The sequence below is a fragment of the Lolium perenne genome, chromosome 4 (assembly GCF_019359855.2).
Source record: "Lolium perenne isolate Kyuss_39 chromosome 4, Kyuss_2.0, whole genome shotgun sequence".
In the NCBI taxonomy this organism is placed as follows: Eukaryota; Viridiplantae; Streptophyta; class Magnoliopsida; order Poales; family Poaceae; genus Lolium; species Lolium perenne.
The window spans coordinates 91,122,834-91,140,991 of NC_067247.2; the positions used below are offsets into that span (position 1 = coordinate 91,122,834).

Consider the following 18,158-nt stretch of genomic DNA (forward strand, 5'->3'; position numbering starts at 1 on the left):
CCAGCGGCCCATGTTAGGGTTATGCTTCCCATAATACTTTGATTTGGTATCAAAGCCACTTTCTTTCGATCTCATCGAGAGCCGCCGCCGCCCGCATCTGGAGCCGCGATCATCGCACATTGAGCCATCGCCGCACATCGAGCCACCGCTTCATGTTGCATAGTCCTTTCACAAAAGCACCTTCATTTTTTATGTTGTTCTCAATGTATGAATGGATGGTAGGTGAACTGAATGAACATGTACTTTTTTCGCATGTCGAGCAAACTGCTCTACTCTAAAATACAAAATCATGGGCTATAAAAGAGCATCCACTACACCTATGTGTTTCGTGTTAACAAGCAAGTGATTTGTGCCTAACTCGATAGCTCACTGTTGATCTTCTGGCCAAGAATCAAAACGGTTGGTCAATTGTTGCTCTAGCGCGCTGTAAGTGATGATCTGGTCGATGTCTAATATGGGGTGATGAACTGATAATAACATTTGGCCGGACCCTGGGTACCATCTAGTCCAAACCGCATGATTGGGAAACCAAGAGGTCAAAGCCTCCTTAGAACGGTATGAACTCATTAATTCTGATACTATGCAATGGGATGAGATTTTACTGAATGATATCTTCCATCCTCTTGATGTTGCTAGGATTCTGCAGATACCCCTAAGTATGAATATGGATGAAGATTTTGTTGCATGGCACTTAAGTTAATCACATACCTTTTCTGTCAGATCAGCCTATTACAATGAATGGAATCATAGCAATGTGAGACGTTTAACTAGAGCAAATGACGATGGACCATCTTCGCAAAATCCAGTATGGGACGTTGAAAATTGATACTCCCGAGCAAGATAAAGATATTTGCATGAAAATATTTACCCGACACCCTCCCGGTACTACCTACCTTAGTTGACAAACACATTCCGGTTTCTTCTTCAATGCCCGATGTGCAAGATTTGTCCTTCATCACATGATATTTATGTGTCAAAGAGCAAAATTAGTTTGGAAATCGTTGGGGCTCTTCTCCATAATCAATTCAGTCGTTTTAGTTGATCCATCTGGTTTGGTGATCATTGAAGAAGTGCTCAGGAACCTAAAAGATCATAGTACTACGGATATACATGGCCTGAAGGAGTTGATTTTGATTGGAGCTTGGTATATCTGGTGGCAACGGAGGGAATTTGTGAAAGGAGAATCGGTGGCTCCTCCAAGGGAAACAACTTTCTCAAATCAAAATTTTGTAGCGCATAAAACAGAGCTGAACCAAAGGAGGTGTTCTGGGGTAAGCCAAAATCTAACACGTATAAGCTTAACATTGATGCTTGTTATTTTCCTAATGGCTCAGGTGCTGCGGGTGCAATCATCTGAAATGACAAAGGAGTGGACGTAGCAAGATCGGGTTGTATCCCTAATAATATTGCTGATGTTACATCGGCTGAAGCTCGAGCCCTACAAGATGGCCTACTTCTGATAGAAGCGATCAGTTGCTCCCATGTTATTGTTGAATCTGATTCTCTGGATCTTGTTCAAGCTTTTAATGGTGATATTGAAATCAGAAGTACATACACAGCTATCCTTGCAGAGTGCTTTCAGATTGCCAGCAGGATTGAAGTTTCTTCCATGCGACATTGCCTTCGTGATGCTAATAAGGTGGCTCATAAAATAGCTAGGTTTTGTTTTGATAGCATTCTTCTGTTTTTTGGCACTGCGATCCCCCTAATTTTATCTCTTTGGATGTAACGAACAATGTATCTCTTTTTAAGGTGAAATAAAATCCACAGCAGAGTCCTGCTGTTTCCTTGGAAAAAAATGGGAGTTGTATTCCTAGAGTACTTGCTCCCAGAGAACCAGTGTTGAGACTTGGGATGGGCTTTTGTAGGCTTGCTGCTTGCACGAGGCACGGACCAAGAACAACAAGTACATACAGACAGCTAATGTAGCGAGCGGCCCAAAGTCAAGTCAGTGATTGGCCACGAAAGAAAACCTGCACACGAGGTTGGGTCGGTCGGCCCGGCACCCATTGGCCGCCGCCGCCGCCTACCTCGCCCGTCGTCCCTCCCAAAGACCGGCGCGCCCCCCACGGTCCAGAGAGGTCGCCCTCTTCTCCCTCAGCCCCAGTCGGCAGCGTGGCCATGGAGGTCGCGGAACACGTCCCGTCCATGTTGAAGCTCCGGGCCGTCCTCGACCTCATCTCCTAGAAGACTGCCCCGAGCTGCTGCTGGTCGCCTCCCCGATCTCTTCTGTTCCGGCTCTTGGTTGCCCTGGCCGGAGGTATGGTCTCCTCTATCTTCTCTCCTTCCCAATCTTTGCTACTTTTTGTAATTACTATGGGCAAGCAGGAAAAAGGTGCCAATGTACATCTCAAGTATGATGATAGAAGCCAATGTTTTGGATAATTGTGGGTCTTCAGAAATGAACTTTCCCATATATTTATGAAATGACTAAGAAAGAAAATCATACTAGATTTCTATACACAAGCCTCCATCTCTATGAATCATGGATGCTAAATGTGATGCGTCATTTTTCTTACGCTCGTTTAGCTTGTAATTTTTCTTACGCTCGTTTAGTTTGTTATTTCTATACACAGGACAAAGATGGATCCAAACTCAGGAGACAGACGTCACACAAGTGATAGGATTAGCTCACGACAAACAGCGGGGAACCAAATAACAGAACTGCAACTCCATCATCCAGAAAGGAACTTTCAGGTAAATAATGGACATTACGTTGCAGTACCATTATAGAGATAAGTGTACATGGCATTTTAAACGATATATTTTGATGGACTTGTGTTTTACAATCTGGCTTTTCTGCCGCCTTCAGGAAGCACTTGATTATTGTTTAGCTATTTTCTCTATTTGGAATAACAGTAACCTCACATGTCAGTGCATTGTTTTTTTGGGCATACTATGGGCAGTTTTCATGGGGACAAATTCCAAATGTTCATGTACGGAGTGACTTTTTCCCTTTTTTGGAGGAGTTTTTATATTCACCTGTTTGAATTCAATGATAACTCCAAGGTGGAACTCTGTTCAACTAAGTACGGGAAAGTGGGAAAATTGCACAAACGACATGCAGTGTATGGAGTAACAAGATTAGGTAATTAGTAGAAAAACCAGTTGAGAGAGCAGAGACGATTAAGTATTGGATATGGGGTAACTGCTAACTAGAGTTGTACCAGTACTAGCGAAGTAGCAGTAGTAGCCTTAGCAAACTAGATTTGTAGAAGTATCTATTGTTGCGTGACATGTAGGTTGGCAGTAAGGTTATGTGTTCGGATGAAAAAAAAATAGTAACTTTATAATTTGCATTTGCCTCATTTTGATACACTTACTTGATAATGTAATACTCTTTGGTGTTTACTTGAAAATTAAGTTAGTTCGGTCACTCTGCACTGATACTTGGTTTTTGAAAACAAATCATTGTTTGCTATATCAGCTAGAAACAGCCCCTCCAGTTTGAACAAGGTTCCTTAGTTTGGACTAATGCAGCATGGTGATCTCCTGAAAAAAACCTTTTAGCTTGATCAGTTTTTATCATACAGAGTAATACTCGGTCGAACTGTTCTAATCTAAACATTAAGAGTTTAACCAGTTCATTAAATGCACTTATAACCTGGGAAATAGTGCAGTTATCCCATCAATCTCTGAGCAAGATTTATATCCCTCTGAGTCGAGCTTGAGGTCTTCAGATTTAGATTCCTTGATCTCCACTTTTATTTTTTATTGCCCTATTGTGCAAGACAAGGTCTAGCATAGTAGATTTTCATGTGTTCCTCGGTTTCCCCCTCACCATCAATGTCTTCGCCGGCGCGAGATAATCATCTAATGCTATATATGACATGTTACTTCAGTATTACTGCATTCATTTCAACTTTTCAAAAATATTTAAGAATATAAGCTAAAGTTCCTCGAAGATGTATCATGTCGTTTCCTCTTAAGTATCTGCACGAGTAGGAAATACTACTTGATGCTTTAGATAAAAAAATAATATTATACAACAAAAATAATATTATACAACAAAGTGGCAGAGCTAGATTGGAATATTTAGGACATCAATATACACTTATGGAGTTGTAAGGGGCCGCACATGTCGGAATGCGAAGAACGCTTGTGTCCGCCAGCTACCACCTATTGTGCTTCATTTTCCCCGCTCCCCCGATCTGCGGGCCACTTCCTTCCACACATACCGTTGTGACCTGCACATCGCCTTCAGGGAGGATTCACCCTCAAGCCTTTCCTACTCGCCCCACTCTACTCCCTTGGTCTTTCTGTTTGTCGTGCTCGGCCACATCTCTACTCTGCTCACTTATTGCCGGCTACTGTAAAAAAAACGCCAACACAAGAAATTAACATAGTTTAGAAATCTTATTTTTGAATATTAGCAAAAGTAGTATAATTAGAAATAATCTTTGTAAACCTCTTTAAGAAATAACAGTTATTATTTCTTTGCTGAATTTTGTTTGTATATGTTTTCGCATGTCCCAGACTCATTCTTAGTTCAACATAACAATTGGTTGTCAGCTCATTATAATATGCATAGATTGTGGCCGCACTGGATATTCAGCTTGTTTCATATCCTAATTTCTTCGATTCTGCATAGTATTCAATTTCCTCTAATCATCCACCAGTGTGGCCATCCTTGTTGGGATCCAGTCTTAAAAAAAAAAAAAAGTTATGCATGTTTTCTTCTTCCACGGATTATGTAGGTCTCCATCTCCATTGATTGATGTTCTGATTTTAAGATTAGTGCCCTTTTTTGCTTCATTACTGAGCCTCACGAGGTTCTCTAAATTTTGGTCATGCATATCCCAAGCCAGTTATATCGTAGTTCATTTTTTCTTAAGTTTTGTGATGTACATCTGCAACATTTTCTTAAGAAACTGGTATCTTTTTGTCCATAGTGAAGGCGCTCTTTTTGTGTATTAGATGATATTTGCTTGCTCTTTGGGTTGATTGCTTCATAGATCCGTGTTTAAATTCGAGTTTGCAGGTTGAGGCGGTTGTACTGGAGGGGGATAGTGTATCGTGGCAGCGGAGGTATCTGGAGCTGCGGAAGCGTTGTAAGTGAATATGCATTCAGTTTCTTCTGAAAAAGATCTTTTGCTGTTAACCATATTACGCCACGTGTTTGACGTTGAATCTCGATAGGCCTTTTGGTTAGTGCACAGCTTACAGAGCAGGAAGCTATAAGGTCTGCATTTATGATAAGATGGGGTTGTTTAATTATTTGAGTGGGTCCTGGACAAATAAAAGGTTCTGAAATAAAGTTATGAAATAGCTCTAAGTGCAGTTTTAGAACAATTAAAAGTCTTTAATCTTAATAACTATATATAGAACACATAATAGGTACACCAATGCACAGACTGTAGCGTTATTACTATATCATTAATTGATTATTGGAAGCTCAGTAGCAAAGGAAGTCGGTGCTCACATATCAGTTAGTGAAGATGTTTGGAAACTTCTGTAAGAAGTTATGTTGCATTCTTCCATGTGGATACCAGCGGGATTTTTAGGAAGGTTTGAACTAAGAAAGGGTTTATATGATACATCACTGCAGTCTCCAAGAGTTAAGACAGGTTAAAGATCTGGCTGCAGTGCAGAAAAAATAATTATAATTGGAACCACAGAATATTACAAGAAAGTAAGTAAGAACTGTAATGGTCTGGTCCAGATTTTGAATGTGTTGTGGTTCAATAAATTCTTATGTATTCCACGCAGTTTTATGGACTGCTATCATGTCATGCTAAGTTGCTAACTTGCTACCCACTAATCCTATTCCAGCCAATCTGAATAAATATCATGCCAATCTCTTTGCTAATATAGTCATTTATTCTTCCTTGCAGAACCCAAGGGTGCAAGGGGAGGCTTAGAACTTGAAAGATTCAAGCCTGTAACAAGTCGTTAATGGGCCTTTCGCCCTCCCTGGTATTTTTTCTTTCTCCTTGGAGCTTGCCATTGAATGGACTTTGCATTGAAGAAATATTGGGCAAAGCAAATGACTTGCTTGGAAAGTACCCCCTCCATCCCATGAAGATTGTCTGGGATTTGTGAAAAATTGAATGTATCTAGATGCTATTTAGTGTCTAGATACATCTAAAATTTGACAAATCTCAGACAATCTTCGTGGGATGGAGGGAGTATTACCATTCTACTGAAAATGTAAAGTTACCCTGCAAAAAGCGTAGATTTTCTTTTACATTTTGTAGGGATACAATAGTTGCTAGGATCTGGATATTCAGGCAGAAAATGGAATATCGGTATGCTAAGTAATGGCTGATGTATTGTTGTGAAGCATCTTGCGCGAGGTACAGTAGAATTCTACTTTTACATATCTACATATAAATAAATAAATAAATAAATAAATAAAGAGGATAAAAATAGCAGGAAATGGAGTTAGATGCCCGCAAGGCGCAGTTCACATCAGAAAACCACCAAACAACCTATGTGTTGCCTAATGGTACCAAGGAAACCAGTAATGAGCTGTATATTGTTCACATCAGCTGTATATTGTTTACGGAAGAGTAGTAATGAGTAGCAATGATTTCTGACCAAGTGGCATGCTGACCTTTCTGAGAACTGCACGTTAGCTGTGTTTTCTCCTGTGCTCTATGATGTTGGTTAAATCTTTTTACATTTTACATTTTCAGTGTCCAGTTTTAGATGAAGTGATTATTGAGTTCACATTGTTTCTCAAACATAGTTGAGGACATTGCATGTGCAATACACTTGCCATTATAGAAGCAATTATGTTGGTATATATGTGCAAAAGAATTGGTCTGAAAGCCGTAAAGAACATTGATCTGATTTTTTCTGCACCAGATCCTACAGAATTAAACTTTGGATTTCATTTCATATCTTATTTTTTAGGATGACTTCCTAAAAGATAGATAGCCAAATCGTTGGCTTTGTTTGACATCTACCTTTTTTTGCTCTTGAAAAGGTATATGTATCTACTTTCAGAGATGAGCTCTTCAGTTTGGCATGCACTAACATTTTTGTGATTGTAGAACAATTAGCTCTTCAATTTAGTATTCATTCTTCAGGCACATTCTGACTGTCAAAATATACTACCACTTTAAGATGGATCAGTTTATGTTGTTAGCCAGAATGTAATCTTGTCATGGTGTGACCTGCCCACATAGGTTGTGTGCAGGCTGTAGTGTGAAAAGCACACATAGGTTGTGTGCGTGCTGTGTGTGAATTAGTGCACATAGGTTGTGTAGGCACGTCTAGATGTATCCAAGGTATGTAGGAGTAGTATGAAAGAACTCTGGAATTAGGAATGTTCTAGAGTCAAGTATTTAGGAGTAGTATGAAAGATCTAGAGTTTGTAGAGTACTCTAGAAGTATGGTGTTGGGTTTGGATTGTGCCACATGGCAACAATCTAAAGGGTCATGTACAAGTATAAATAGGGGTACCACCCCTCCCATGTAAGAAGGAAACTGAGCATGGGTTGCTATCCTAGCATAGGTTGCTGGGCTAAGCATGGGGTCCTAGCATAGGCTGCTGGGGCAAGCATGGGGTCCTAGCATTGGTTGTTGGGGCAAGTATGGCGAACTAAGCATAGGTTGCCTGTAGGCATTTGTTGCCATGTAGTGTAGCATCCGTTGCTGCACAAGCTAATAGAAGAAGGCATCCGCTGCCTGAAACTATCGTTTGTTCTCCTTTGTAGTTCTAGTCCTTCATCTTGTGCTTTTACTCGAGAGAACAGAGAGAAGTGAGAGAGAGCAGAGAGGGAACACTAACATATGTTAATGCTTCTACTTTGTACTGTCAGCCTTGTTGATCTTTTAGGAAGTGGTGCTGAAAAATAAGACATGAGGTGAAATAGTCCACTGTATTTGAACTTTCGACCCACACTGGACATATCCTACTCAGTCAGTGATATTTTCAAAGTTGCAAAGTTTGTAGTGGCATGGTTCCACTCTTCCCTCTTTTTTTTTCTAAGAAAATGCAAATAACTTCCTTTTCTGTCACTAGCAAAAGATGTTTTACAAATTAGAAGCACTGGTTCAAGGTGAACACATGTCAATGCAATACTTTCTGAACCAGGACACTGTAGTTATCTTTTTTTATACTCTGCTACTATTGCTGTGCTGCTGGTATTTGACAGTAAAAGCCTACTGGGCTGTTGGTATTTAACTGTTTGTTTATATTTCTTTCAACAGCAGTTGTGTCACTTGTGTGTCTCCATTGAAACTGCTAAGTTCCACTGGCGCAGAGCAGAATTTTGAATACACCAGGGTTCTGCATACGCATCTGTTCTAATTGATCCAGTTGAAGAAAGGAGCACAAGGTTCTATCAGTCCACGTTGTATTATCCCTGGAGGGTTATTTTCTCCTTTACAACTTTGTAAGTAATCTGCCTTCTTGAGTTGTCATTCGTTTTGCTGGTTTTCTTCTATGTCTGTTGGTCTGATCTTAGTCAAGTAATCCTGGGTGGCATGCAACAAATACTCTCAGGGAAAAAGAGGAAAATACGCCATGTGATATATATAATGGATTGCACTGTTTGGTACAAATATTAGGAGGTGGCACCTTTTACTTTTCACTATAGGTAGTATTTTAGTAGCTTCAGAAACATTCCACTACAATGGCAAAATTTAGTATCTTTATAGTAGTTTTAGTATGAGTATGAAATAGAAGTAGTGCTTGATCAGGAAAGTTCATGATAAGGTACATAATGTTATAGTCCACTGGGTTGAGTGTTGCATCTGCTATACTTATTCTGTTTTGTACATGGAGCATTTGCTTGCATATATGGCATCTCATTTAGTAACCAGTGTGCCACATTTTTTGCATATTTCTGTTCTGTACATGGAGCATTTGCTTGCATATATGACTGCTTGTGATTCAGCTTCGAAATACTAGAAAGATAACTATTTGCATGCATACGACGTTTCAGTCCACATGGAGGCATACCTCCAAAACAACACACACTTCGAAACAAGTCGCGAACTGCGGATGCTGCACTGCAAAGTTTGAGCACGAGATCAACTGTTTATGGTGTTGAAACGGAAAGATTGAGCTGGCTGAACCAGATCAGAACCTACCCCTGGGCTGATATGCGAAGCGAACTGAGTGGGTCTTTGGTATTGCTAGATTTGAGAGAGAATATTAGCTGCGTATCTGTTTCTGCATAACTTATTTTAATCACTGATGCATCTACTGTTATGGCTGCATGTATGTGGGCATGGCCATGGGCGGACGCAGCGGGGGGGCCGGGGGGGCCGTGGCCCACCCAGAAATTCTGCCGGCCCAACTTTATACCCCATGGAAAAAGGCCCAATTCGTGGAGATAGCCTCGTCTGCTCGAGGTCACGACGACGAGGCTCCAGTCTCACGCATCGCATTCTCCGCTGGGCACTTCCCCACGATTCCCCACGCCCCGACCGCCGCCGCCCCAGCCTCGGCGCCGCCGCTGCCCGTCGGCCCCGCCCGTCCTCGACTCAGTCCGGCTGTCCGCCCGGCGCTCGCCCGCCCTCTGCAGCTTTGCCCTCACGGCGTCACCTAGCCCCGCCGCCCCGGCCGCCGCAGTGCCGCACTGACCGCCGGTCGCCGGCCGCCGCACTAAACGCCGAGCGCCGCCCTGATCTTCCCAGAAGTGAGCCCCTATTCGGCTATTCCTGCCCTATTCTGCTATTGAGCTGTATGTTAAGTCTTATAATGATGAACTGCTAATGTTTGTTCTCTGTACATGTGAACTGCTCTGTGTACATGTCTCTGTATGTCTGTTCTCAGTATGTTAAATCTTATAATGATGAAGAACACATAAAATTGCTAATGTTTGAATGTTTCAATTATAGTCAAATTCCGCTACTTTTTTCAGAAACAAGCATCAAAGCAGATATTGCATGCTAAACTCAAGGATTCTTCACATGAATACCTTCTACTATTTAGGTTTTGCATGATGCCTCCCTCTCCAGATACCACAAAATTGACACACCAAAATGCTTCATGATACTCTCGTCTGAGAAACTAAACCATAAGATATTGCATGCTTTCCATATCTGTTTATGAAATTTATATAACCAGTGATTCATTGATGAAGTGGTGAATAATTTTGAAATGATTGATGGTGTTTGATTTCCATGGATCCAATTGAACTTTCAGAGTCCAACATTGATGTTACCAAGTGTTCATGGCTAGTCAATCTACTTCAGAACTATAGAAAGCCCGTTAGTTTCTATGTTGGTTCAGCGCAGAAATGTTGTTTACTTAAATTAACCTTCCAGAGGTATGCTGCGTGCATTTTAGTTCTGGAAAACTACAATTCGGTACCACAAATTAACTTTTCAAGCATCCTCTTACAGAAAGATCCCGCACCTCAGTTGAAATTGTCAAGTACCTATCAAAAGACTAGAAAGATTAAAGTTGCAAATCGGCAGTCTAATGTCGCAATTCATAGGTGTTGTATAAATTCCGGTAACATAACATAACTTTTTAAGCACCATCTTATAGAAAGATCTAGCACGTCGGTTGAAATTTCACATTTTGGGCGGGCGCAAATTTTTTTTTTTTGAGGTGTGCCCCCCCCTCCAATTCTTTCCTGCGTCCGCCACTGGGCATGGCATCAGTTGATTGAAAAAAAAATCATCGTTTGATAAATTTATCGTTCCATAACTCCTCAAAACACTGCTCCCGGAATGAGAAGCTGTGCTTGCTCAGAGCAGGTCGGCTTTTGCGGCCCACCTGTCGGTGTGGCCGTGGGTTTGCTCTGTTTCCCTCTACATGATCATACCGGTTAGCTGGCAAAATACAGCGAAGTTTTGCCAAAGTTTGTTCATTGTTAATGCTTGGAGCATCTCCAGATTTCGTAGGTATTATAATTATAATAGTTGATGTTTAGTTCAAACCAGAAGACATGGAAATTTAGTGTTGGATGTGACTAGAGGTGTTATATCTTGCATTGCATTTCCAAGGTAGCAGATATGGTCAAAACTATTCTGTACATGGCCTGCCTTGAAACATTTCGGTAGCTGTTGGATACTATTGATATTTATTTTCCTAAAAGCTGATAGAAAGAAAGTTTGTTACCAAGTGACCATTAAAATAGATTTAGCCAAAGATAGATTTAGCCAGAGCACAGCCATCCACCCAACATGTGATGGCAAAAAACAAAGAGGAGGCCACCATGTGGGCTCGGGCAGGAGCACTTGGCCTGAGATTAGTGCTACCGTCAGAAAGGGATGTGCACTAGGAGTCTTTCTCTTGTTGTAAAATGCCTCTTAGGAGACCTGTAATCAAAACTCTTCATGTTTAATGAAATGAAACGCAATGGCGAAAAAAAATAGATTTAGCCCTGCCCATGGATGATTGTTTTTTTTTCCCTTTTAGATGGGCGGATGGAATGACTTCGTTGTTGATCTATGATTTCATGATCTTAGGGCATCTCCAACGGGGTGACGCATAACAGACGCTCAAAAGTGGTCGCGAGCGTCTCGAAGGACTCGACTAACGCCCTCTGCTTCGCCGCCTTCTCCGGGGTAGGCGCATCAGGATCATCGGAAGACCATGAGATGTCGGAGTCGTCGTCCTCTGCGGCTGCGGCAGCCGCCACCCTGCGGTGTTCCATCTCGACATCGAACGCCGCGTGGGCCGTCCGCTCCTCCTCTGCTTCCTTCTCCGCTTCAGCCATGGCCTTGGCGTCCCTGACCGGGTCGAGGAGGTCGTCAGTGCTGTCATCGTCATCGAACTCCTCGTCGGAGCTCGAGGCCGGGTGAGGTGGAGGTGCGGCAGCCTGACCGCGGCCGGCGCTGCTCATGGTGGCTCCAGTGGAGACTGAGCGGCAGCGACGCTACGGTGGAGGTTGTGCGGCAACTAGGGTTTAGTGTGGGAGGAGATGAGATGCTCGCGCCCCTGTTTATATAGGCCGGAGGCAGGGCGACGGTCACGACACGCGTGACATCGCCATTACTTCGTGCGCAGAGGAAGGCGATGACCGCGCGCCACGCGAGGCATCGCTATTTACGTGGCCGCAGACTGCCGAAGCGACCGCTCGGCGCCAGTACTGGCGCAGCTGAGAAGACGCATCGATGTTGGGTCACTGCCAAGCGGGCCGAGGCGCATATTTGGGCCAGGTTTGCGTCGCTGCGGACGGCACGGTGACTTTGCATCGTCCCGCTGGAGGTGGCTGGAGGTGGTACCAGACGCATTTTTTGGCCCAGCGGACGCAAACGGTCGCTCGGCGTCCTCGTTTGCGGTCACCCCGTTGGAGATGCCCTTACCGCTCACATAGACTTTTGAGTATTGTCCTCTGCCATGGGGGCGGAGCTCTTCTTGCTGGCTGTACCATTTCGTCTGCTGATGTTGATATACTATGTAGTATACTTTATTTTGTTTCTACCGTGTAACAAATGCTTGCAAATATGCAATACCGCTAGATCTAAATACTTTTTTTTTTGAAAGTGCTAGATCTAAATACATGACTGTGGGCTGTGGCGACTATGAAATACGGGCGCAGCAACGTGCGCGGGTCCTTCTAGTTTGGTGTAAAGTGCTACTCTGTAGGCCTCATCAACCCATAAAAAGCAAATGATTCTACCACACCTGAGAATTCACTTATTTAATATCTGCAATGTGTCACAGTTGACCTGATAGAGGCTCGAAGTTCTACAGTGCTATTACCTCTGTTCTGAAATATTTCTTTTTTAGAAGTCTGATTTATCTTTCTAAAAATGATTATATTTCCGAACGGAGGTACTGTATTATAATTATCCCAAAAATTAGAGATTCAGCAAGCCACTTTCTAGGGAAAAAAAAAATATCCAATTTTATACGACTCATTGCAAACATAAACGATCAAGCAGATTCTTCGTCTATGTTGGCGGTCTCCTAGTAAACATGGGTTAGTTGACACAATAAGAAAGTGCACGCACCCATTGACCAGGTGACAGAAAAATCAATATAAGAAAGGAGTCACTTTAAACTGGTAGAAAATTTGAAGGGGTTTGGTGCAAATTGCTGAGAAATCTCTTGTTCAGTCCTATAAATAGCTCCAAGAACCACAAGATGCTAGAATCCCCCATCTCCAGGTACTTTGTGTGTAGTAATTCGGATTGGATCAAATCCAAAGCTAGCTATAGCTATTTGGCTACGACCTAGCTAAAGAGATAAGGATTTGATTCTTGGAGCATTGGGTTCTGAATAACATCCAATCAGATTAGGCACCTAGTGGGCACCCAAATCTAGAGCTGGAAGCAGTGGACGAATGCAAAGCAAGAGATTCTTGGTGCCAGTGGCATGCAGCTCGGAGAAGCTTGTGACATCAGGAAGGATACGAATTGATGCTTGCTGGTGTTACGAGGCGGAGTTGGATTTGGTGTTGCTATTGGATTTCTCCACTTGAGGTGAGCTAGCTAGCTAACTCTTACAGTGTCTCTCTATTTATAGATCATTAGTTAGCTGATGGTGTAATTAAGCAGCTCACATACATGTGTACAAGCTCAGGAAGTCAGTTTATGACCTAGAAGTGTAAATTGTGTGTATAGGTTCTTGTTGAGATAAGGAAACGGAATTATCGAGCCAAGAAAACATGGCTTCTTCATCCTCGGTGGTGGACATGGTTTGCGCGAGGCAGGGACGCGACCGGCAGCGGTATGAAGGATGTTATCGACTTGTCTCAGGGTAACTTATTACATGTTTCCTTCATCATCATTCATTAATCTCTTGATTGGACTCCAAAGCTCGCCTTAATTACAAACCAAATCAGATCGATCTCTCCAACACCTGGGTAGCCACATGAAATTACACAGACGTTCAGAAGAGCAAGCAAAAAAAAAAAAACACTACTGTTAGGATTTAGTGTGTATTTGGTGCCGAAATGACCCGATGCAAACTAAACCAGATTAACTAAGTTGTAGATGAATGAAGAGGAAAATAACATCGCAAATCTGTAAAAAAAACTTGTCGGTATATATAGGCTCTACATATATCATAGGTGCCATCTTAAGCATGTCTTTTTTTTTTCTTGAACAGATGTATCCCTTACATGCTCAAGGACGACGATATAGACAATAGCTGCTGTCTGAAGGATGATCATGTGCTGGACAAGCTCCAAGTGCTCATGATATCGACGCCGAAGCGAATGGATCTCATCTTTCCAAAGGTGAGCCAATCAATAGACGAAATTATATGACGATATGCAATAAAATCTGTTCAATCATGTGAGGAATCTAAATAATTGCCTATATAGAAGTTTAAGAAACTGCCATGGGAAAGCTCGCGGTGACAAGGTTGTGATGTGGCTGGTCTGGTCTGTGCAGGGTGGATGGGAAGACGATGAGAGTGTCGAGGAAGCTGCCTGCAGGGAGGCCTTTGAGGAAGCCGGCGTCAAAGGCATTATAAACGTACGTGCCTGCCTGCCCCCTTCTCTCTCTCTATCCCTCCCTCTCTTCCCTGGTGACGTGGCATATAAAACAGTAATAATACTAGTTAATAATCAAGAACATGTGTGTAATGCCATGATGGGTCACTCTCATGGCAATGTCTTTTCTTTGCATTGGGATGGAATGGATAGAATTTGGTCAATGTTAAGTGGCTGGCAGCTTGGAAAAGTCAGTTACCGCGTACCAGTGGTTGTTGACTGTAGAAAGCAATGTTATTTTTGGAGCGTTATGTTTTTCTTTTGCTTTTTGACCTTCGTTGTAGGGTGATTTTGGACCGTTATGGTATATTGCAAGAAAAATATATGTTTTGAAATGAAACTAATAATTTTAGAGTACCAAGGACATCTCTAGTGGCCCAGCCCATTTCGAACACCAAATGTATCTGTTTTGGTTTGTTTAGGTTAGGCCGTGGACAAGGAATCGGCCATCTCATCCCGCTTGTCCATTTGGGTTGGGGGTAGTCCCAACGACCCGATGTAAAAGATGGAAAGCACCACATTATGTTTTACTTTAAGATGGGAAAATGATGAAGCAAGAGAAGAAACAAAGATACATAAAAAATAATTAAAATAACTCTTCGTCGTCGGATGCTTGTCGCTCGGGCCTGGTGCCCGAGCTGCCAGAGTCCACCCGAAGCCCCCTATTCATCCTCATGGAGTCGCGGTGACATTGTCGGTCTCCGTAGCTGACCGTAGCTGACTGAATGAAGGCTACTTTGCGGGCATTCTTGATAGCGTCCTTGACGGTCCGACCGGGCCTTCCGCTCGGTCTTGTTCTCCGGTGGTGGGTACTTGCCATTGAAGCCTCCTCGTGAAATAGCGCCGGCCAGTACTCGCTATCTGTGTGGTACTTTGGGTCGAGCCACAACGCATGCTTCTGCCAGCGGCGGAAGACCTTGTCACCGAAGTCCTTCGGCAGTGGCGACATGGGAACCTGACCCAAGCTGATAGCGAAGCCTTTCTGCACCGTCGCTTCAGGCTGCGTGAGGATGCCATACTTGGTGAGCTCGGTGGCCTCGTGTCAGGACACCCAACATCTATCGATGATGCCGGTGGGAGAGAATGCTTCATCCACCGGTGGTCTGGGAAGCAAGTGCAATGACGATTGATGCAGTACTAGCGCGTGTCGCCATTTGCCTTTAAAAAGGACGACGGGTGGCCATCATCAATTCCAGCGTAGGAGCTGAGCTATCAGCTTTGATGGCGGGGCAGAAGGTGAAGCAGCCGCTCGGTCGCTGCTAGGCAGGCAGAGGAGTACGCGGGAGGAGATGCGAACGGTCCACGGCACGTCCGCGGCTACGCATTCCTAGTCTATTTGCATCCGGCCTCTCAGCAAGCTTTTCGTTGTCCTCATGTCCGCGCGGACCAAAATGGACCAGGTTGGCCCGTTTATGTCGGGTCGCTGGAGATGCCCTAATCTACGCAATGATAGGAATGCATAATGTATCAACCTACTAAATTACAAGAGGTGCCACACATGATGGGTATTTCAAGTTTTCTCAATTTCTTTTGCAAGTAGCAACAAATATACCAATCCTTGGTTATTTAGGTGGCCGGCCAATTAAGTCATATGCTGCACAAGTACTGCTACCATGCTACTCTGAATAAAACAATATGAAATACATTTCTTGCACATGCGTTACATGAAAAGTTAGTAAAACTGAACGGCTTCAATTCAGGGGGCTCCACTAGGAGAGTGGATCTTCAAGAGCAAGAGCAAGCAGAGCAGTTGTGGACAGGAAGGGTGTTGCAAGGGCTTTATGTTTGCACTCCAGGTCACTGAGCTGCTGGAATCATGGCCTGAGCAGATCACCCATGGCAGGAGATGGGTGAGCATGTCTCATAGATGCAGAATTTTGAGTTTATATGTTCAGCAACTCTTGGGTAACTGAATTTTATGTATGTCTGTTATTCAGGTGCCAGTTCGGGAGGTGGACGGTCTCTGTCGATACGACTGGATGCGAGAAGCGCTCGACAAGCTCAAGGAGCAGCTGGTGTTTGGGAGTAACTTCAGTGCGCCACCATCACTGGAGTTACCAGACTCATCTAGCCTGTGCATGGTGGTGTCACCGGCTGTACCTCAAGGAGCTGTGGCCTTGTGCTAATTCCTTGCTGGTTTTACTCTGTATCTGAACCTCCAGGAGCTAATGCTTCAGGTCTGATGAACGGCGATGGTCCAGGATTCTCATATGCAGAAAAAGATGCATCAACATTACAAATTGTCGCGCAATCAGTACCACAAGGGTGTTACTTATTATGAAACGATTAATAATTTAGTGATAGAGAAGAGACGAATGGTAACTACCCTTCGTGTGAAATGTTTCAACCTTGTGTTAACAGCCACGCAATCACCACAAGGGGGAACGTAGCTAACAGACACGCTTCGAGTGTGAAATGTTTCAACCTCATTTTACTGCAACTTTGTTCTTTAAATCTGTGTAATTTTTTCCTTCAGTTTATGAGAAAGTATCCTGACTCATTAATGTTGTATTATGATCCAAATTCATATATTAAAGGGAGGCTAACTTCTGACGAGTGGAGCGAGGTCCGTCGCCGGTAGGCTTTGGCCAAAGCGTAGCGGACTTAGAAGTTAGCCCATACGTCGTGCCTGCAGGGACGCCTGCGAAGGGGGTGTGGGGGGCGTCAGCCCCCCGCGGTATGATACGGATCGTTGGCACCGTCTATATATACATCTTGTAAGCCGCCGGCTAGGTAGATCATATTATAAGATAACCCACGGCGTTTGTAAACACTCCCCGATATAGTGAAGTTTTGCTGGCGCCCGTGGTTTTTACCTCTCTTTGTTGGAGAGGGTTTTCCACGTTAAAATCTTGTGTCCCCTGCGTGTGTTCTTGTTTCGTTCTTCGTTATTTGCTTGTCGCTTTTATAACAATTAAGATCAAAATTGTCGAAATATAGTTTAGAAATGATCATTGTAAGTTCACATGAATTCAGAAGGGCAATGGACAGTACCCTTCGTGTTCATCACAGGGAAACGTCCATTCAGGATTTGGCATATTCGACGTAGAGCCACATCCTCATTTTGAAGCTAGAAAGACATCAACATTCTCCTGGCTTCATCGACAAGATCATTTGTGATCACAATGAATAGGAACCATAAATCTGACGGAGCAAGCGACGAATGGCAAGTACAAACATGCATGGAGCAATTAAACTGACAATAGAGCCAGTCTTCAAGCAGTGAGACCCAGTTTCCATTCCATATATGCAAAGGCAGAAATCAAATGCCTATACTATCAAGCGGGTAATACATCACTGCTGGGAGTTGGGGAAATAAAAAACATTCCATCTCCCACATGCAGGATTTTCTACAGAAGATCAACAGATTATGCACTGACAAATGAGGCCGGTTAGCATTTTTACACAGCTTACATCATAATTGTTTTAATCAGCAGAAAATACCAGGAAATGCTACTTCTAAGTAAGCAACTTTTATACTGCTACTAGTTCCTAACACATACATGTACAGTTGAAGCAGTCCACTTCACCCACTTATTCAGAAGAATAGAAATCCTTCTGTGGGAATGCCAGCTATGTACAGAGGGAGATGCCCATTTATTTGCTCAAGACTCTGGTCCTGGTTTGCCCTTCTTTCATAAGGGGCTAAATGCAGCTGCAGGATCAGGACAAGCTCGGCCACCGTTTGGTTGGCCCAGAGTACCAGCCTAAGAATCACCGATACGGCGAGATGGATAAAGGGATACGCGATACAACAATTTCTAGAAATAACAATACAGCGATACGGCAAATATACATATA

The 18,158-nt window shown here is 43.2% G+C and overlaps 1 protein-coding gene across 2 annotated transcripts; it reads left to right on the plus strand.

Moving 5' to 3' along the window:
- Positions 1 to 1,961: 1,961 nt before the first annotated feature.
- LOC127293285 (nudix hydrolase 13, mitochondrial) lies at positions 1,962 to 16,866 on the plus strand. 2 transcript variants are annotated; one of them, XM_051322867.2, is made up of 12 exons: positions 1,962 to 2,260; positions 2,577 to 2,697; positions 4,982 to 5,051; positions 5,835 to 5,916; positions 8,161 to 8,345; positions 8,898 to 9,596; positions 11,380 to 13,341; positions 13,483 to 13,588; positions 13,970 to 14,099; positions 14,257 to 14,340; positions 16,058 to 16,207; positions 16,295 to 16,866. In XM_051322867.2, exons 8-12 carry the CDS (start codon positions 13,527 to 13,529, stop codon positions 16,481 to 16,483), a joined length of 615 nt encoding a protein of 204 aa, XP_051178827.1. In that variant the 5' UTR covers positions 1,962 to 2,260; positions 2,577 to 2,697; positions 4,982 to 5,051; positions 5,835 to 5,916; positions 8,161 to 8,345; positions 8,898 to 9,596; positions 11,380 to 13,341; positions 13,483 to 13,526; the 3' UTR covers positions 16,484 to 16,866. The 2 variants fall into 2 exon arrangements, with proteins under 2 accessions (XP_051178827.1, XP_051178826.1); XM_051322866.2 differs by lacking the exons at positions 1,962 to 2,260; positions 2,577 to 2,697; positions 4,982 to 5,051; ... (1 more) ...; positions 8,161 to 8,345; positions 8,898 to 9,596 and having other exon boundaries at positions 12,566 to 13,341; positions 13,483 to 13,618.
- Positions 16,867 to 18,158: the final 1,292 nt, after the last annotated feature.

What these genes read in the sequence shown, in the direction of transcription:
- LOC127293285 (XM_051322866.2), top strand. Translation starts at nt 13,527, where the DNA reads ATGGCTTCTTCATCCTCGGTGGTGGACATGGTTTGCGCGAGGCAGGGA. An exon ending in GCGTCAAAGGCATTATAAAC is followed by an intron (nt 14,341 to 16,057) that starts GTACGTGCCTGC and finishes GCTTCAATTCAG; the next exon opens with GGGGCTCCACTAGGAGAGTG. An exon ending in TCACCCATGGCAGGAGATGG is followed by an intron (nt 16,208 to 16,294) that starts GTGAGCATGTCT and finishes TCTGTTATTCAG; the next exon opens with GTGCCAGTTCGGGAGGTGGA.